At 40.6% G+C, this 22006-nt stretch overlaps 1 protein-coding gene across 1 annotated transcript in view; it reads left to right on the top strand.

Moving 5' to 3' along the window:
- Positions 1-441: 441 nt before the first annotated feature.
- The window catches only part of LOC127807239 (uncharacterized), a 30612-nt gene continuing 9047 nt past the window's right edge, over positions 442-22006 (top strand). Inside the window, exons 1-8 of the mRNA XM_052344927.1 lie at positions 442-799; positions 16316-16414; positions 17781-17932; positions 18341-18413; positions 19891-20013; positions 20778-20886; positions 21446-21525; positions 21729-21810. Of these exons, the coding sequence (XP_052200887.1) occupies positions 674-799; positions 16316-16414; positions 17781-17932; positions 18341-18413; positions 19891-20013; positions 20778-20886; positions 21446-21525; positions 21729-21810 (844 nt within the window). The 5' untranslated portion in view covers positions 442-673. The remainder of the gene's footprint in view (positions 800-16315; positions 16415-17780; positions 17933-18340; positions 18414-19890; positions 20014-20777; positions 20887-21445; positions 21526-21728; positions 21811-22006) is intronic.

The following is a 22006-nucleotide window of genomic DNA, read 5'->3' as shown; positions in this document are numbered from 1 at the left end:
TCTCAATACGAGTTCACGAATCATAGTCGGTTGATTTTAAATGTTGACAAATTATATTAACATTAATTATATTATAATATTTATTTATATTTATATTATAATATTTAATTTATAATATTAATTTTAAAATTAACTTTATAATATATATTTTTTTATTTTTTTTTATTTTATGTCTAAATCTTTGAATGCAGAATTCTTATAACAAAAAATTAAAATAATGTAAAATCTATATAAACATGTATTTTATGTAAAAAAATAACATAAAATTAAAATAAAAAATTAGATAAAAATATACATATAATTAAGTCATATTAGATATATAATTAATTAAATAAAATTTAAAATAAAAAAAATTCAAAATAGGAGTCCAAAATTTACCCATTTTCGTTTTTATTGACGTGGTATGTAAGTTTCTAAAATGATACTGTTAGAGGTGGAAGGAAAGGGGAGCGTCACTGCTCTCTGATTAACGGCAGGAGAGCACCCGAGGATTAGTAATAAATCTACACTGCGAAGCATGCAGTCCGATCCCTAGCCACCGCCTTCTTCCGTTCGCTCTTCCGCCCTGGCTTCTTTGCCGATTCGCGCCGTGCATCATTCGCCAGATCGAGCAACGCTCGCTGATTCGCTTCTTCCCGGGGAGAGATCAGCGTCGGAATATTGAAAGAAGAAGATGCTCAGATTCCTTAAGGGCGTTGTCGCTGGATCTGGTTCAGGCCCCAATAACCTGCCCTACAACCTTGGAGAGCCTTACTCCTCTGCTTGGGGCTCTTGGACTCACTATCGCGGCACCTCCAAGGTCAGAATTCTCTCCTTCCGTTTCTCTTAGTCTGTTTTTTCGGTTTTCTTTTCGCGTGTTTTACCTCGCGATCTGGCTGGGTTAGGTTGATCTCTGATAGCGTCGTTGGATCAAGGGGCTTCCAGTGCTACTTGCACTTTAATTACGTTAGTATGGTGTCGGTTCTTGAGTTCAATCTTGAGTTGCAGAGTTGATTGTATATGATCGGATTGGAGTGTTGGTTGTGGTTATGTTCTTTTTTCTATTTATTTTCTTTTTTGATGTTTTTGAGATGTGATAAAATATGTTCTATGCAATTCAAACGATGCAATTGAAGGGCGTGCGAAGCCGCCTGGATTTGGTTTATAACTGTTGCTTCTAAATTATGGGCTGTTAACTTATTTGTTTTTGTTAACGTCGATATGCAATGTGATCTAGCTGTGTTTGCAAAACTCAAGAAACGATGTTGAGGATCTTTGATTGGGATCTAGATTTGGACTTAAATGACTTGTGCATTGCACAACTTAATAATGGTGTGGCATATTAATTTGGATAACTCATACCAACTAATTTCAGTGTTTTGAGACTTTCTCTAGGGAGCATGCTAGGCTGTTCTAGCTGTGTTGTGGAGATTTTTCTCTCCCCCGTTCACACTCACTGGTTATACATTTTTGACCGTTTTGCATAGTGTTTACTTGTTATATCCACAGAAGTAGCATATTTCCCTGCCGAGAGTGTCTTATATCCACAGTGCCAGTTGCTTTAATGAGTATCTCCATAACACTACAGGGCTCCAGGATGTCCTTCGAAATCAATTGCTGCCAATCCAAAAATTCTTCTACAACTAGTGTGGAGGAAGAATGTATGTAGACCTCATATTTCTCGATACACTTGCATTCTTAGGTATCTTAAATTGCATGATCTTATTATCATATTCAGTTGTGACAAGCGCTAACATCATATAAGTTTCCAACTCATGAATCATGATAATGGATTTCAATGTGAAATTATGTGGCAAAGACAATTTTGTTAAGTTGGTCCCGAACTTCCAATTATCCTCTTACTCTAAAGAGTTGGGAAAGCCATTATTGTGACCTTTGCGACCTCACCAATTGCTTTTACAGAGGAACACATTTGCAACAAAAATTTGAAAGGAGGTCAGTTGATTGTAAGTCTTTCCAAATTAGCAAGAAAAAAGACTCTTTCTTGTTGGTGGAGAGAGAAACAGATGTTGGAAGGTTCATCAGTCTTTCCCTGAAAGGGACTCTTTCTTAGGATTAGAGAGGGGAGGTCCGAAGACGCTTAATTTTCTAGAAAACCCAAGGCTATTTTTGTTTTGGGCATATAGGCAATAATATTGGACTTTTCATCCTGTGGGCTTGCCATGTTAAATGAGTTGGACTAGAGTCCAAACTAGATGGCTAATCCTTCAAAATTGTGGACATTTAATACCCAGAAGGTGGTGTTATTATTACCAATGAAGAGATTCCTGATTATCTCCCTCCCAAATCTAATGGCCAAATTATTCCCGTTCTTTAATCACATTCCTTACCTCCAACCTAGCCAGACAGTATAAATAATCTTATCCAAACTACCAGAAGTTTTAACTTTACAAACTACCCCTGATGACTAATGTTACTACAAAAACTATTATCCTGTTATTTATGTAATTCCATAATTAACCCATAAGTTTAATTTTCCCCAACAAAATTATTCCACAACTAAATTTAGCCTAAGGGCTTTATTGGTAAGATGATATGCATGACATTTTTAAAGGCAACATGGGAATTTATATAAGATGACAAATGAACATGCTTAGGCAGGCATGGGATTATAACCCATTCCTGACTGTCATGTATTTAGGGTTAACCTAGGGTAAGAATGGAATTAGGGAGAAATCGGTAAAGATAGAACAACAAGATGGATAGAATTAGAGCAGAAAGAGAGGGATAACAGACAGGGTTAAGAGGTAACAAAAGTGATCGAGGGAGAGAACAGAGAATTGAGAGGGAAGAATAGGGAAATCAAAGAGGAAATTGAGAGAGAATTGATGAGAGGGAAACTTGAGATTGAAATATCATTCAACTTTATGCATTCTCTACCTACCATAGCCTATTCTCTCCTTTCAGTTACAATATAATTGAAAGGTACAAACAGTTTAGCAGCAAAGTACAACAAAAAGAAAATACATGTATTCGATAATTCCTAATATATCCTTGGGTCATGACAATTTGTTATGTACTAGCAATACATAGAAGGGTACTCACGTAAATGTAAGAATGCAAGTGGAGAAGTGTTAGGAAGGGAATAAAATAGAAAGTAGTTAGGCATGTGCTTTGTTTGAGCAGGAACATTTGTAAGCGGGAGTGAGGGTATAAATTGACGCCCCACATGCATGGAAAGGTATCTGGATATTGAATTGAATTTCATTCTCACAATTCCCTCTCATTTCTATCTCTCTCTCGGAATTACTTCTGTGTTCTTTGTTTTCCTCTCCCTTTTCTCTGTTTCCCCAATTCGCTTGAATTCTCCCCAGAATTCTATAGGGCACCGATAAGATTTCCTAAGATCTGACAAATTGGTATCGGAGCAACTCTTGGGCTGCGGTGGTAATGGCGGACAGTACCAGAATGAAGAGTTTGGAGATGCAAGTACAACAGTTTGGATCCACGGTGAATGATCTCCAGGGTCGAGTGGATCAACTAGAATTGGGATCCAACCAGAATCATGAGGCCATTCTGGCGGTTGATTGAAAATTAGAGGCAACAGTCACGCAGATCTGTGATGACTTGGGGGTCCAGCTAAGGGAACAAATGCAGACGTTCGTGGTGATGTTCGCGAGGCAGAACCAGATGAATCTCTCACCTGAGTTCCCTCCAAGGGAGAGAATGGATCTCATACTACTCGGGTGAATGGAACCGATGGCGCAAGGACAGGGCATGAATTAGAGACCGCCAGAAACCCTTGAAGGCGACGAGGATAGTGCTGAATTGGGATGGAGAAGGCAGGCTGGCCGTAACCAATCAGGTATGCCCCTGCCTCCATTGGAAATTCCGTTGTTCGATGGTCTCAACCCGTGTTGGTGGATCAGAAGATGTGAACGAGCGTTTGAATGGTATGGAGTGGCCGAGAGACAGAAGGTGACGGTGTTGGCTGCGTATCTTAATGATATTGGTGATGCGTGGTACCGGGGATGGTCTAAAGTCAGAGATGAGTGTCGCTGGGAGGAGCTGTGTGAGAGATTTGGGGATCGAGGCCTATCTGATGTGGTAAAGGAGTTCAAAAAACTCAAACAGGTAGGGTCAGTGCTGGACTACTAGCTACGGTTTGAGGAACTCAAGGCCTTAATGCTCAATCACAACCCCTACTTGACGGAAACTTACTTTGTTTCAAGCTTCTTAAGTGGCTTGAACGAGGAGCTAAGGCCAATGGTAAAGGTGCTCCCTCCACCTTAGGACCCTTAAACATGCTGTTGATAGCGCTAGACTCCAGGAGTAGACGGTGGAGGCACTAATGAGGAAACAACGAATTGTGGCGAAAGGAGTGGCTCAAGGAAACTAGCCTCCCGGAAGGAACTATAGCAGGGAGGCCGGAAGAGGATTACTATGGGGAAAAAATTTAGCTCTGCTTGCATCGGCTAACCAATATGAAAGGATTATGGAGCAGAGGAGACAGGCTAGCCTCTATTTCAAGTGTGGGGAGAAGTATTTTCCCAGCCACTTGTAGGAAGCAGCTCCTGCTACTAGAAGGGGAAGAAGAGGAAATGGCGGAAGCAGAGGAGGAAGGTCCCCAACTGCAAGGAGAAGAGGAAGAGGGCAGCAGAGAGATCTCCCTGCATTCTCTGAAAGGGTTGACAAATAGCAAAATCATAAAGGTGGAGGGAAGAGTAGAGGACAGTAGGTTAATGGTCCTCATCGACAGTGGGAGCACCTGCAGTTTCTTGGACGAAGGAACAGCCAAAAGGCTGAAGTGCCCCTTGATGCAGACTCAGCCATTGTCAGTGACTGTAGCAAATGGCAGTAAGGTCATCAGCAAATCAGCATGTGTTGGATTTTGTTGGGAAATGCAAGGAGAAGGGTTTGAAGCTAATTTGAGGCTTCTTAAACTAGGGGGTTGCGATGTGGTATTAGGGGTGAATTGGATGAAACAAGTCAATCCAATTTGTTTCGATTTCATCAAGATGGAGGTGAAGTTTGAGAAGGAGGGAAAACCGATGACACTAACGAAGCAAGGAATGGGGGGTTTGCAAAATGATAATAGGAAGGAGACTACAAAAGATGTTCAAACAAAAGATGAATTAGGTAGCTCAGCTATTTTCAATCCAAGCTACTGACAGAAAGAATGAGGAGTTGGAGGCAGAGGGAGAATTCATGTTGACGGTTAGCACCCTCCCTCAAACCAAGTTAGAGGTACACCAAACTGACCTTCTTAATATACTACTCACTGAGTTTGAGAATTTGTTTGCAGAACCGGAATGTCTACCCCCAACCCGACCTGTAGACCACACCATCCACCTAAAACCCCACACTGAACCAATCAATATACGCGCCTACCAATATCCTCCTAGCCAAAAAACAGTAATAGAAAATTTGGTTAGAGAAATGCTTCAAAAATCCTTCATAAGACCTAGCCACAACCCCTTTGCTTCCCTCGTATTGTTAGTTAAAAAAAAAGATGGTATATGATGGTTTTGCATTGACTACCGCCAATTGAATGAAGCTACCATCAAAGACAAGTTCCCAATTCTCCTCATTGAGGACTTGCTAGATGAATTGAAACATGCCACCATCTTCACTAAGCTCGACCTAAGATCCAGCTATCATCAAATTCGAACGAACCCCCTTGATGCACATAAAACCGCCTTCCGAACCCACCATGGCCACTACGAATTTCTTGTAATGCCATTCGGACTAACAAATGCCCCAGCCACCTTTCAATCACTTATGAACCAGATTTTCGAACCCCACCTACGAGACTTCATACTCGTTTTCTTTGACGACATTTTGGTGTATAGTCCCACCTTTGACCTTCACCTAAAACACCTAAGGATGACCTTGAGATTCTCAAATTCAATGGGTTGTATATTAAGAGGTCAAAGTGTGCATTTGCCCAAAATCAGGTGGAATATTTGGGTTATATCATATCTGGGCAATGGGTGAACATCGACCCCAACAAAGTGGCAACAATGAACAATTGGCCCAGGCCTACATTCCTTAAGGCCTTGAGGGGATTTCTAGGACTAACGGGCTACTACATAAGATTTGTAAAGGGGTATGGAGGAATCAACATACCATTGACCGATTTTCTTAAAAAAGACAGTTTTGTATGGGGACTAGAGGCTGAGGAGGCGTTTGAGTTGCTGAAGAGATCAATGAGTGAAGCACCGGTGCTAAGTCCCCTTGATTTTGACAAGACTTTTGTGGTGGAAACGAACGCAAGTGGAGTGGGAATAGGGGTTGTCCTTATGCAGGAAGGGAGGCCTATTGCTTTTATAAGTCAGGCCCTGGCACCCAGACACGTAGGCCTTAGCATCTATGAGAAGGAGCTATTGGCAGTGCTATATGTAGTGGATAAGTGGAGGCATTATCTAGAAGGGAAGAGGTTCATCATTAAAACAGACAATGGAAGCTTGAAATTTTTGTTGCAGTAAAAACTCCACACCCATCTACAAAAGAAAGGTATGACCAAACTTATGGGATTAGACTATGTCATTCAGTACTAGAAGGGTAAGGAAAACATTGCAGCCGATGCACTGTCTCGATGCATGGAGGAGGGTTTGGCAACTTCTATTACCACAGTAGTACCTAATTGGTGCAAGGAAGTAATGAGGAGTTATGAAGGGGATGCACGACTCAGGGGTCTCCTAGAACAACTGATTGTGAAGCCAGGGAGTAAATCGGGATATACCTACGAGAATGGGGTGATCAGGTACAAAGGCTGACTTGTAATAGGAGACAATGATGAGTTGAAGAAGAAGATATTCCAGGCATTGCATGAGTCTCCCATGGGGGGACACTTGGGAGTACAGAATACCTACCACAAGGTAAAATAATTATTTTGTTGGCCTAAACTCAAAGAGGAAGTAATGCAGTCGGTTTTAGCATGTGATGTATGCAAGAGATGTAAACATGAGACGGTAGCCTACTCGGGATTATTACAACCACTTCCCATACCCAACCAAGCATGGGAGAGTGTATCGATGGATTTTATAGAAGGGTTGCCCAAGTCGGAAGGTAGAGACTGCATCCTCGTGGTGAAAGACAGGTTCACAAAATTCGGTCACTTCCTCAGCCTAACTCACCCTTACACTGCCCAAGAAGTGGCTTAGATTTTACTAGACCAGGTGGTGAAGTTGCATAGGGTCCCAAAGACTTATTATATCTGACCGGGATAAAATATTCACTAGCCTTCTATGGCAGACCTTGTGGAAATCTTTAGGGCCCAAGTTGAACCTCTCCACTGCCTATCATCCTCAAACAGATGGGCAAACGGAAAGGGTCAACCAATGTTTGGAGACCTATCTTAGATATTTGTGTTTTGTGAATCCAAAAAGCTGGCACAAATGGCTCTCGGTGGCGAAATGGTGGTATAATTCCAGCCACCACAGTACCATCCGAATGTCCCCTTTCAAGGCTCTTTTCGAGTATCGGCCACCCCTATTACCAGCTCTACCAGGACTTGCCAGTGTGGCGGCAGTAGATGAACACTTACAACGGAGACAACAGGTCCTCCAGTAGCTAAAAAAGGACCTAACCATGGCCCAAAATCGCATGAAACAGTTGGCTGACCGAGGAAGGATTGACAGGGAATTTGAAGTAGGAGAGGAAGTATACTTGAAATTGAAGGGCCCTCACCTAGAGTCCCTAGCTAAAGGCCCCATCTCCAAACTGAGCCTAAGGTATTTCGGTCCATTTCCTATTCTAGGCAAGATTGGCAGGGTGGCCTACAAATTCCAACTACCAGAGAATACACAGATACACCTAGTTTTCCATGTGTCACTCCTAAAGAAAGCAATAGGGGGGCAATCGATGAATCCCCAACTACCTCTGGACGTAGGAGAGACCAGTGCAGCACCAGAACCAACTGCTGTCTTAGAGAAACGAGTGATCTATCAGCAAGGAGCACCTATCCTACAAGTATTGGTGCAATGGTTCAACAAACATAAGGATGATAACACGTGGGAGTATCTTCCGGACCTTCTAACTCAGTTCCCGAGAGCAGCCAACCTCCTAACCATTTTTTGAGGACAAGAAATATCTCAAAGGGAGGGTATTGTTATGTACCGGCAATACTTAGAAGGGTACTCACGTAAATGTAAGAATGCAAGTGGAGAAGTATTAGGAAGGGAATAAAACAGAAAGTAGTTAGGCATGTGCTTTGTTTGAGCGAGAACATTTGTAAGCGGGAGTGAGGGTATAAATTGACGCCCCACACGCATGGAAAGGCATCTGGATATTGAATTGAATTTCATTCTCTCAATTCCCTCTCATTTCTATCTTTCTCTCTCTCGGAATTACTTCCGTGTTCTTTGTTCTCCTCTCCCTTTTCTCTGTTTCTCCAATTCACTGGAATTTTCCCCAGAATTCTAGAGGGCACCGATTAGATCTCCTAAGATCTGACACAATTCCCCCATTTCTTGAGAGAGTTATTGTCTCGAAGAACTTACAGCGACTGGCCGCCACTGTTCTTCATCAAATCCCAGCTTACACCATTTGGTTCATCATTCTTTTCGTTCTTTCTCCTTCTAGGCCTGTTCCTCTTCGCTCTTATGTTCTCATCTACTGGAACATGAAGTGATCAGAGTTGCATCTTCCTCCAAGGCGTAATCAACAATTGTCCTTGGGTTTATTACAACTCTTTGGGCAAAAGTCCCAATAGCTATCCAATCATGATTGTTGGTACTCATGGTCTGAGGACCTAGTCTGGTGCCAAAACCTGTCAATATGTCCACGCCAAGTGCCTTTAATGAATTCAGCTACTCCCTGGCATAGTTAGCAGTTGAAACCTGCAAACATAAAGCCTTCAAATGATGATCATTTTGAAATTCACACATCTGACCAGTTACCACAAGAAAAGCTAGTGATGGAACACAATCTCTGTTTACATGTGTTTCCCTCATCACATCATCTTCAATGTTGGCTGTTTTGAGCCTTGAGGATTGTCTAGCTAAATCCTCTGCTGCAATAACTTCCTTCTCTTGTAGTCAACAACAAACTCTATGTCACGAGACAGGGGAGAAATCTAAATTTTGCAGCTAAATTTCGTGTTTAGATTCGGATACTACCTATTTTGTATTGCCCAAGTATTTTATTCCCTTGCTTGTATTTCTTTTCCAGCTGGATAGTTTGTTAAGGCAGTTTTGCCAGGTGTCCAGATGCTAGAATAGGACAAATTAGTTGGTTAGAGGTGGTGTGATCTGTTGTGGCAGCACCCACAGAAGAAGCTATATATGCTTGTTCCTTCTTTTGTAACGGTATCGGAAAATTCAATCAAAAACTCAGATACTCTCCCTCCTACTTCTCTTCCTCTCTTTCTCTACATTTCCCTCTTCGTTCTTCTTCTTTGTTCCAGCACACTCTTCTGATTCTCGTTGAATTAGGAGAGCTGCTAATTGTCACAGCACTGCCGTGATATTTGGTATCAGAGCCTTGATTCAGCAAGGTGTGTTATAGGCGTAAGAGATGGCTGAAGGGACTTGCATGAAGAACATGGAGTCTCAGTTCCAACAACTCAGTTCGGCTGTGGGTGAATTCCAGGATCGGGTGGACCGATTGGACATTAGCAACCAAAAAAACCATGATGCAATCATGACAGTTGATCTCAAGCTGGAAGGGGGACTTAATCGAATGAGAGTCGATATCAACCAGATGAGGGAGGAGATGGGTAATCAACTTCAACAATTCATGTTGATGTTTACTCGGTAAAACCAAGTAAGGATGTCTCCCGACTTTCCCCATATAGAGAGGAACGATCCCATTTTACAGAATGAAAGAGTGAATCAAGAAAACTGAGCCCATGAGATTGATGTTGAGCAGGGTGATGACACTGAAACATTGATAGGAGGAGGTCGTGAGGACTGGGCTATTCCACCACCACAGGAGTTTCCCATTGTTAACGTAGATCTCACCCTATTTATGATCACTCAATCCCTCAATCACAATAAGCAACCTCTCTCTCATCCGCAACTAATAGGAATCAGAATTCAATCAAGAAAACAATCAAGAACTTCACACAACACTAAGGTTGTTAAAATTGTAAAATCGAGTGCGATTCAACTTCAAAATCATAAAATCGTAAGGGTTATCCTGGTTCGGTCTCAATTAAAGACCCACATCCAAATTGACTTTGCCCTTGCTTTCTCCACTATCTTGAATACCAATACACGATTACATGTGCCACAAAACCCAACTCTCCCCTAGCCCATAAACCTGAAAGCTATATAGAGTTGTATACAAGAAAGATATACACTCCTTCTTACTACACATTCTTGCCCAAGACAAATTGCAAACTCACCAAAGAAAAGCCCGCACCAAAGCTTACCTCTCGGCCCCTATTTATAAGTCATAGGGGGCGGGAGAACCTTCCTGACCGATTGCCCAAAATGGCAGTTACAACAAACTCGATCAGTCCTAGAAATGACAACAAAACCCTTTCTAGAAACACAGAAACAGAATTACAACATGATATTTCCCTCACATTACAAGCCCTAATCTAGAATAAATGTATCCTAACACCCATGCCTCGAATGGAGATACCCGTGTTTGAAGGGACTAATCCTAGATGGTGGGTTAAAAAGTGTGAGCAATTGTTTGAGTGGTACAATGTGCCAATGGAAAGAAGAGTTGCTTTGGCTGTTGCCTACTTTGATGATGGGGTGGATGCATGGTTTCAAGGGTGGACTTGAGCAAGGGAGAACTATACCTGGAGAGAGTTCTCTGAAAGGTTGTGTGAGAGATTTGGAGAGAGGAGCATGTCGGATACTATCGAAGAGTTCAACAAGCTGAGGCAGGTGGGTGACGTGGGGTCATACTTAAGGAGCTTTGAAGAACTGAGATCATTGATGAGTAGTCATGATCCTCACCTAACGGAGGCATATTTTGTTTTTAGCTTCCTCAGTGGCTGGCCTAAGCGAAGATTTGAGGCCTGTGGTGAAGATGATCAGGCCAAGAACGGTTGAGCAGGTAGTTGAGAGTGCCAAGTTGCAAGAGATGGTGGTGGAGGCACTGTTAAAGAAGTAGAAGGTACAGTAGCAGAAGGCTGTACACATAGGGAATTGGCAACAAGGTGGGAGCAACAAGGGGGTCAAGGAGCTGGTTAGAGGTAATGCTGGGGGAAGGAATTTTGGTGGTTCCAATTTTGGTGGGAGACCTAACGAGCCTAGGAGGCAACCCAGAGCATGTTATAGATGTGGAGATAGATACTTTTTGGGGCACCAATGCAAACGTCAGTTGCTGTTATTAGAAGGCAGAGGAGAAGAAGAAGTAGAAGACGGAGAAGGAGAGGAGGGGGAAGGAATCAATGAAGATGGAGTAGAGGACAACGGAAAGATATCCCTTAATGCACTCAAGGGGATCGCCAACAACAAAATAATCAAAGTAGAGGGTAAGGTGGAAGAGGACAGTCTGCTAATCCTTATTGACAGTGGAAGCACTCACAACTTCCTAGACGAGAGCACTGCCAGGCGACTCAAGTGTCCACTTATGGGTACACCACCTTTAAGTGTCACTGTTGCTAATAGAAACTGGGTAATAAGCAACTCAGCTTGCTTGGGATTCATTTGGGAAATGCAAGAGGAAAAGTTTGAAGCAAATCTTAGGTTGCTTCAACTAGGAGGATGCGATGTGGTGTTGGGGGTAGATTGGATGAAGGGAGTGAGTCCTATAAGTTTTGACTTCAACCAAATGGAAGTATCATTTGAAAAAGGGGGTAGGAGGATGACTCTTACAAGTGGGAAGGAAGTTGCTACTTGCAAAATGATCACAAGAAAGAGGTTGAGGAGGGTTCTACAGAGCAAGTGGAGTTAGCTCACGCAGATGTTCTTGATTGTAGAAGTAGAAGAGAAGCATGAGGGGGAAGATTATGGAGAGTTGCAACTCATTGTCAGCCGCCAACTAGGAGGTCCTGATCAGGTTAGGACACTGCCCCTTATTGATGGAATTTAGGGACCTATTCGAGGAACCAAACACCCTACCTCCTAGTCATATCTTAGACCATGCAATTAACCTCAAACCAAATGTTGAACCAATCAATATGAGATCATACCGTTATGCACCTCTCCAAAAGACTGAAATTGAAAAAATGGTGAAGGAAATGTTGAACCAATCCTTCATTAGACCCAACCAAAGCCCCTTTGCCTCACTAGTCCTTTTGGTAAAGAAAAAAGATGGTTCTTGGCGCTTTTGAGTGGATTACCGCCAACTAAATGCCTCGATGCCTCGACCATCAAAAATAAATTTCACATACCCCTTGTGGAAGACCTAATGGATGAACTACACTAAGCCAAATTTTTCTCAAAGCTTGACCTAAGGTTGGGCTACCACCAAATCAAAATGAAACTCGAGGATATACATAAAACAACCTTCCAAACCCATCATGGCCATTTTGATTTCTTGGTGATGCCATTTGGGCTCACCAATGCTCCAACTATCTTCCAATCTTTAATGAACCAAATATTTGAACCTTACTTAAGAAAATTCATACTTGTATTCTTTGATGATATCCTTGTTTATAGCCATACCTTAGACCAACACATTACCCACCTAAGAACCACCTTCGAAGTCCTTAGATGCCATCAATTATACATCAAAAGGTCTAAGTGTGCATTCGCCGCGCAGACTCAAGTGGAGTACTTGGGACACCTGATCTCGGGGGAGGGGGTCAGTACCAACCCAAAGAAGGTAGAGGCCATGCTGAATTGGCCCAAACCCACTACCTTAAGGGCCCTTAGAGGAATCCTTGGACTTACAGGGTACTACCACAGGTTTGTGAGGGGTTATGGAGTCACCAGTAAGCGCCTCACGGAATTGTTGAAGAAAGGAAATTTTCATTGGGGAGAGGAGGCTGAGGTGGCTTTTGATAAGTTGAAGGTGGCAATGAGCAGAGTCCCAATTTTGGACTGCTTGACTTCAACAAACCATTTGTGTTAGGAACAGATGCTTGCGGAGCAGGGATTGGGGTTGTGTTGATGTAGGGTGGTAGACCCAGAGCTTTCCTAAGTCAAGCTCTAAGTCCAAGGCACCTCAACCTAAGTATCTATGAGAAGGAATTCTTGGTTGTTCTCTTGGCAGTGGAGAAGTGGAGGCACTATCTGGAGATGGGTAGGTTTGTAATTAAGATTGATCATGAGTCTCTTAGATTCTTGTTGCAGCAAAAGCTGCAAACTTAATTGCAAAAGAGAGGTATGACCAAGCTAATGGGGCTCGACTATTCTATACAATATAAGAAAGGTAAGGAGAATTTGGCTGTAGATGCTTTGTCAAGGTGTCACGAAGAAGGGGAGGTAGCTGCCATTACTATGGTAATACCCAAGTGGTACAGTGAAGTGGTGAACAACTATGAAGGGGATGAACACATGAGGGGAATTCTGGAAAAATTAGTCTTGGGAGGTAGTGAAGCTGAAGTGTATGTTCTGAAGGATGGGTTGTTGAGATATAAAGGCCGGGTAGTCGTGGGTAACAATGCGGAATTGAAGAGGAACATTTTGCAATCCTTGCATGAGTCCCTTTTAGGGGGGCACTCTGGTATCCAAAATACCTATTTGAGGGTGAAACAATTATTCCATTGGCCTCAACTTAAGGGTGAAGTGAAGGAATATGTTTTGGGGTGTGACATATGTAAGAAGCAAGCATGAAAATGTAGCCTACTTGGGATTGTTGCAGCCCTTACCGATCCCAAAACAACCATGGCTAAGCGTGTCCATGGACTTCATAGAAGGCCTATCGAGATCAGAAGGGAAGGATTGTGTGCTGGTGGTGGTGGACCGACTAATATAATTTGCACACTTTGAAGGGTTGGCACATCTGTACACGGCCCAAGAAGTGGCTAGGGTGTTCATGGATCAGGTGGTGGCTTTACATGGGTTTCCCAAGACCATTATCTCAGATAGAGATAAGGTGTTTACAAGTTATTTTTGGAGAGAATTGATGAAGAATGTGGGCAAGGAAAATCATCTTAGGAGGACACTTGGGAATACCTACCCACGTTGTTATAGCAGTTTTCAAGGACAACCAGCCTTTTGAGTATTTCTTGAGAACAAGAAATAACTGATGGGAGGGGTACTGTCACGAGACAGGGGAGAAATCTGAATTTTGTGGCTAAATTTCTTGTTTAAATTCTGAATTTTGCAGCTAAATTTCGTGTTTTGATTTGGATACTACATGTTTTGTATTACTTAAGTATTTTATTCCCTTGCTTGTATTTCTTTTCTAGTTGGATAGTTTGTTTGCCAGGTGTCTAGGTGCTAGAATATGACAAATTAGTTGGTTAGAGGCAGCACCCACGGAACAAGCTATATATGCTTGTTCCTTCTTTTGTAACTGTATCGGAAAATTCAATAAAAAACTCGGATATTCTCCCTTCTACTTCTCTTCCTCTCTCTCTTTTTCTACATTTCCCTCTCCGTTCTTCTTCTCTGTTCTAGCACACTCTTCCGATTCTCGCTGAATTAGGAGAACTGCTAATTGTCACAACACATTTTTCTTTCTGTTTGTTGGCGTACATTAGAGGTTCACTTTCCGCAGATTTCTCCTCCAATGGAGCCTCAATAACCTCTCTGGCAACTGTAATTCCCTTCTTGTCACACTGAATTGCTTGATCCAAGTGAGGTATCTCCTTTCTTGCAACTACCTTTCCTAGTCTTAGGATTGGATCTGCTCTCCCCCTAGGAGGAAACTCAAGAGATAGCCTTATTGGATTCTGTCTCACAAACATCACCATGAACTGCTGCATCTACTCTTGTATCTGGTTGCCGATGTCCTCACGCATACGACCGACTTCCTCGCGCAATTGGCCGATAGCACCATCCAACTTCTTTTCCAATCCTTCCATCAAACTATCCAGCTTCCGATCCATCGAGACAATCGCCTCATGATCCCTATTCTATCCGATCTACAATGAATCAACCCTGGCTTGCAGATCAGAGATCCTTGAGCTGAATTGCTGCAGCTAGGATTCAAAGTTCTTCATTTTGGTGCCATCCACCATTGGAATTAAGATCTCAGGGAAATTCGCTGGCCGAGGATGCTCTGATTGTGATCGCAGGTGGAATTGATGACCTTCAAGTTCACCTACTATCAGCTGCCAAAGTCACTGGAACTTCTCTTCAGAATTCGCCTTCTTAAATCGCCTTAGTTACGATGCAGTAGCTGAGGACCGTCGCCTTCCTAATACCAGCTTCGTGAGAGTTCGATTGGCTCCTGTTGCAACTTCCTGTGAATCACTGTCTCTCAATTTCATTGAGTTGCCTTTATCCCATGCAGCAACCTAGATCCAGTCGCTCTGGAACAACAGCCGAGATTGCCTGGGTCTGCCTCGTCTTCACAATTTGGACCTTAACCACTGCTAAAAACTTCCAGATTCTCAGCCAAGAATTGTTGGCCCGTTCCGCCTTCAATAGTCAAACCTGAATTCAGCTGTTAAAGTTCCTGAAATCACAGCTGAGAACCGTCGGACATTAATCAGCAGAGAAGAGTCAGAAATCAACTGCCGAGAGCCATCGGAAATTAACTGAAAACTGAATTTGCCTGAATTATTAGCGCAAAAAATTGCAGGAATCACAGCCAAGGATCGTCGGCTCTGATACCAATTTGTCATGTACTTAGGGTTTAGAATGAAATTAGGGAGAAACCAGGAAAGATAGAACAGCAAGATAGGGAGAGTTAGAGCAGAAAGAGAGGGATAACAGAGAATTAAGAGGTAACAAAAGTGATCGAGAGAGAGAACAGAGAATTGAGAGGTAAGAATAGAGAAATCAGAGAGGAAAGAGGGAAACCTGAGATTGAAATATCATTCAACATCATGCATTCTCTAGTAACTGAAAGGTACGAACAGTTTAGCTGCAAAGTACAAGAAAAAGAAAATACCTGTATTCGATAATTCCTAAAATATCCTTGGGTCATGACACTGACCTAGGAGTTCTTCACCAACCCCATCATTACCACGATTGAAACACTTCCTGGACCTGGACCTGTCCTAGTAAGAGATGCAAATTGCGTGGTAGATGTGGTTTGTTGTTGTCTGTAGCAGATTGCTTAATCTCTGGAAATGTTATGGATATAGTATATTAGATGCATAAACTAGTTTATATTTGCTGTAGTAGCTGCCATTTGTCAAGTTAATATGGAAAACTCTCTTTAAACTGAAAAGAACTCAGAAGGACCAATAATGAGATTTCAATATAGTGAACTGAATAATCATCTAGTTTGACTTACCATATTATGTTCTTAACTCTAAGCTGTAAAGAGTATGGTATATTCTTCCTTTATACTTTTTCATTTTGGTGGGAATTAATTGGCTTCTGATTGCTTGTTTGTTTTTCAGGATGATGGTTCTCCAGTGTCAATATTTTCTCTTTCAGGAAATAATGCCAATGACGGACATTTAGCTGCTGGTCGTAATGGTGTCAAACGTCTACGCACAGTAAGCTATCAATGTCGTGAAATTGAAAATATAGGAAAGCCATTAACAGTTGTTTATGTTACTTTTAAGCTTATTGATCTGGACTTTTCTTATTCTCCAACTGTTCAAATAGGTTTGCTCTTTCTTTATATTTAGCAACTTCTATGCAGTCATTTCTGTCTTTTGTATGCTTATCAGAATAGTTTGACCAATTATTTTAGATTTTGGGGAGTTGATAGCAAACTTAATTTCAGGCAAGGAAAAAAAGAAAAAAGAGGTGATACTGTTGAAGGATGGCCTGGTCATTTTATTTGTCAAATAATTTTGCGGTCAGAGTCTTGCTGACATATTCCAGTGAATCTACTGAAGATCTAGATTTTCTGGTTTTATCCTAGACCTTTTGATTTTCTGTTGTTTCCATAATAGATGTTTCGGGAATTTACTGTGCCCAGCATTCTTATATAATGGTGATTGAAACTTTCTCATTCTAGGACAATGTACATATTAGTTGGATGTAGACCATTTGTAATACTGACTGAAACTTGCTATTTCATTTTGGAGTTGTTCAGAGAACATTTATATTGTTACTGAAAGATTAACTAGCTCAATTTTACTTAGCAAAAAAAGAAAGACATTAATTACCTGATCACGATGGAGTACCCATCTTTGGGTTTGAGTTTTCTGTCTGTAACTTCATCAATATTCAGACAATCATGAGAACGGTTACACGCTCCAATGTTTTAGATGGTTTTGCATTTAAATGTGCTCATGAGTCCAGGTAGGTGGTTGGGTACCCATCTTTGGGTTTGAGTTCATCTATCGATAACTTCAACACTATTCAGATAACCCCTGCCCCACCATGGCACCCACCTCACACAGAGAGAGAGAGAGAGAGGGAGTGAGGGACTTTGTCAATATTGAGTTTGAGTTTCTATCACAAGTTTTTCTTCAAGCATTAGGACGTTCTACACTGAGTTTGAACTCCATCAAGTTCTTTTCCTAAGAGTGATTGGGGGAGCCTCACCATGGGGCGTGTGTGTGTGTGGGGGGGTGGGGGGGGGGGGGGGGGTGGGCTTGTTGAGTCTGTGAGGCATGAGTGGTATGACATCCGTGGGTGGTGGTGGGGCAACTGTTTCTTTCTCTACCAATTAGATACTTATTACTGGGTTATCTTCATCAAAATTACTTACTGCCTAAAGCTGCATTAGCTAAACGTGTACTGTGGGGAGTTTTAACACATGGTGCTCTTCAGTAACGGTGATCCCTTACCAGCAGCATATTTGAGTGTTAGATGTCCTCTAAAAATATTTTGAAATTTCACCGTGATTCCTGTAATATCTTCATGGTTCAATATCTATTGCCATAAAACTCCATTTACTCCTCTCAGGTCCGGCATCCAAATATTCTGTCATTCCTTCATAGCACCGAGGCTGAAACTTCTGATGGCTCAACGACAAAGGTTACCATCTATATTGTCACCGAGCCTGTTATGCCACTGTCAGAGAAGATCAAGGAATTAGGATTAGAAGGTACACAAAGGTATATGAATCTGTTCTGGTGGATTTATTTTTTCCATTTATTTAAAATTGATGGAACATTTGACTACAATGCAATAGATTGATCTCTAATTTTCTTGCTCCATTTAATTTAGCCTGAAGGGCTATATCCTATATGCAGCAAACCGTTTTGTTTGGACACTTTCTTAAATTTTATCTGAATAGTGCTGCTGATTTTGGTCTAATTAACTAAAAGCAAGCACTTCTCTACAAGGGTTCTTGTTCCTTTTTGTTTTTTTTTTTCTATTTTCTGACTTAATTATTCTTTCATCTATGAAGTATATTTACTTCTCTTGTGAATTTGTCTTTTTTCCCCACATTCTTGCCACCTCTTGCCCATGGATTGTGGGTTTTCTTTATTCTGAATTGTTATTGATTCTTTTGATGGCAGGGATGAGTATTATGCATGGGGATTATACCGAATTGCTAAAGCTGTGAGCTTCCTAAATAATGACTGTAAACTTGTAAGTACTTTCAAATTGAACCGCAAAATTCTTATTCTTCCTGGGTACTGAGTGAAATTTTGTAAATCAGGTTTCGCAATTCAAAAGAAGTTTCATATGTCACTTCATTTCTTTGGTATCTGTGAGTTAGAGGAACTAGCAATACTGATTAATTTTGAAGGTTCAAGCTTTGGATATTGTGGTTAATTTTTGTGCTGGTCGTTGTTTTGTTATTGGGGACATACGGACCAATGCCCCACTTTTGTAACAAAATATCTTGTTTTGTTTTGTTTTCCTTTCAAGCTTTTTCAAATATTTTGCCTGTGATTTTCTATGTTTATTGAAGCTTCTGGAATTGTGGATCTAAACTTAACAATTGCTTCTAGGTTCTTAAGCTACATCAGTGCTTGGAATTTTAGTCGGGGCCATTTCTTGTGCTATGGGTATGGTATACCTGAGGGATGCAATCTTCTGTGGATAAAATCAGTATTTAGTTTGCAGCAAGTCCCTACTTTTTTAAATTCCCAATTATTAGGGACTAGTGCTGGACTGCAGTCTCTTACCTAAAATTATCAGCTCAAGAGTGTAGCACCACAGGCCTGTGGTATTGAAAAGCGTTTTCCAATTCAAAAGAATTGGGGGTTCAAATACCAATACTGGCAATTATATTTTTGGATAGTAGAAAATATCCTAATGTTTTATTACCAGGAAAAATAAATATATCTGTATACTGATTGCTACAACTGGGCATGAAGCATGGCCTTTTAACTTATTTAGTGTATAATATGCTCAGTGGGTGCAAGGCCATGAGTGGGTGTAAGGCCATTTTCTTTTCATTCCAGAAACATGTTTATACCCTGAAATGAGCTGAACAAGAAACTTTATTGCATTTCCGACTTTATGGTCCTTCTCTCTCTATCTTTTTTGTTTGTTTGAAGGAGAGTGGGGGAGTGGTTAGTAATGGTTCCGTTGCATATTAAAAAAGGTATCACTGCAAAAGGTGAATACTTGCATGTCACACTAAGAAAGCTTTTAAAAAATGTCTCTTTGGAAATCAACTTTTGGTTGTTCATCATTTAATAGTTGGCTCTTGGATTTTGTTAGGTCTATTTAAATTGTTTTGTATCTTCTGCTGCTAGTATGTACATGCTAATGATTGTGGAGGAGGATAAAACTGCCTTTTGGATTTATGACTATATTTGGTAGTTTTAGTGAAGCATTTCAATCATGCACCAAATTGTGCTTTTGTTTCTGGAACAAAATTTCTGTTTCTATTCTTGGATCTGGTGAAGATGCACAGTTGCAACATTACTCATTCTCTAGGGGAAACAGGTTCTACTTATGCTTGGTGTGTAAATTATTTTTGGTCTTTTATACTTTCTTCTTTTTTATTTACTTTCCTACAAGTAAATTTGATAACTTCTGAGCTCCAAAAATTTTGAATTGTCTCTCTCTCTCTCTCCTTCTCCCATTGTTATAATTGGTTTTGGTGCTGCAGGTCCACGGTAATGTTTGCTTGGCAAGTGTTGTTGTCACTCAAACTTTAGACTGGAAGCTGCATGCTTTTGATGTTCTATCTGAGTTTGATGGAAATAATGAAGCTTCCTCAGGACCCATGCTGGTACGGAATGTTTTCTGGATGTGCCCCATTTTGTTTCATTGTTGTTTTACATCATGATGTTGATGCATGTTCCTTTATTTTAACAGTTGCTGTTGCCAAACAAGAATTCTAATTCAAAAAAGTTTTACATTATGATGTACAGGTTTTTCCCCTTCATGGCACCTTTTATTCCATACATTTTCTCTTGCCTTTTACAAAAAAGTTTTGAAAGTTGCCGAATATATCAATTAACAAAGCATTAGGAAAAGCATAGGAAAAACATAGCACAGCAGGCAATTTTTCAGGTCATTGACTAATTCTACTCCCTGCCTTTAATCATACCTGCAATTACCTATTGTTTAAATCTATTCCCTTGTTGTAGTTTATAATTAAAATTATTGCAGGCTGCTTGTGCTATTTGGTTTTCTTTTTTTCCCAATGATAAGTCCTTTATTAAACTCTTCAGTAATAATGTTCCAGTATATTTCTTAAAGAGTTAACTTATGCCAAGGTAGTTTCTCTTTTATGAGTCACAGATTGATTATAATTTGCCTTTGCTGAATTCTTGAGGATTGATAATAATTTTCTTTTACTGAAATTCTTGAGGGCTTTCATGTCAGATATTTTCTGCTTGACCTCTGTAAAATTTAGCTATAGGTAGTTTGATTCTCAGTCACAGACAATCATACATATGTGGGTATATGGATACATCATACATGCATGTAGGGTGTGTATTTTTTCACTTGCCAAGAAAGTGAATGCGTTTTTTCCACTCCTCATACCAGCAATATGAATGGCTTGTTGGTGCACAATACAAACCAGTGGAGCAGTCGAAGTCTGACTGGGCAGCAATCAGAAAATCTCCACCTTGGGCCATTGATTCTTGGGGTCTGGGTAAGCTACTGTCACCTTTTTGTTACTTGATTGAGTTTGCCATAAAATGGTATGGACCATGATCACTTCATATTGCATGGGTGTTGCCTTTTTTTTGGTGTCTAGTTAGAAGGGTGGATGGTTTTGAATGTGCATATATTCTTCAGACTGCAGTTTATCCAGTATTTTTCTGTGTTATATCATTATACTTTCTTGTGCTTCACTAAGAAAGTGCAGCTGTTTAGTGCTGAGGTACATTTATTAGAATTGTGGTGGCTTGTGGTTCTGGACACGTTACCAACTTACTGCATATACCGCATTCTTTTTTATTTTCCTGTGTGAAAAAAGAAAATTCGAACTGGAGGTTTTAATGCATCATAGAACATTCAAATTCTCAAACTTTACCTGATTATGGCATTTTAAGGGATCTTATATGAACAAGATCTTTACATGGAAGACCAACCAATCTGATTAATTTCCTGAATGCTTTTTGCTACTCTTCTCTCATCTTATTGCTTGTTCTTTGGGGCATACTCTCTTATATAGTTTCTCACAATCTAAAATTTTCTTTATATGTTAGGCTGTCTTATTTATGAGCTTTTTTCTGGTACGAAGTTGAGCAAAACAGAGGAGCTGCGTAATACAGCTTCTATACCCAAGGTACCGAGCCTCCAAATGTTTTCTTCCTTGTCAGTTTCATTTCCTTTTTAACTCCCCCTGCCTGACAAAATAAATAAATAATGTTTAGTAAAAGTGTGTGTGTCTCTGGTTATTGATCTTGTATTTATCTTAAGTTGCTTTAACTTTCTAGTTATGTGAACAATTCATCTTCATTTGCATCTGGCTGATTTCTTGTCTCACAGTCTCTACTTCCAGATTATCAGAGGCTTTTGAGTTCTATGCCATCTCGCAGATTGAACTCATCAAGGCTTGTAGAAAATAGTGGTGAGTTCTCCTACTTCTGATTATTTAAGTAAATGCCTGACTTTCTTGTTTTAGAAATCACTTAACATGTATCTTTTTTAGGGAAAAATTCCTTCATTAATTGAAAATTGTTTTCCTGAGAGAATGTCTGGAATAAGATTCATAATTAGTTCTGTCACTGTATTTCCAATTGTTAAAAGTTGCTATTTTAACTTTT

The sequence above is a fragment of the Diospyros lotus genome, chromosome 1 (genome assembly GCF_014633365.1).
Source record: "Diospyros lotus cultivar Yz01 chromosome 1, ASM1463336v1, whole genome shotgun sequence".
Taxonomy (NCBI): Eukaryota; Viridiplantae; Streptophyta; class Magnoliopsida; order Ericales; family Ebenaceae; genus Diospyros; species Diospyros lotus.
This window is presented reverse-complemented; position numbering and strand designations above follow the sequence as displayed.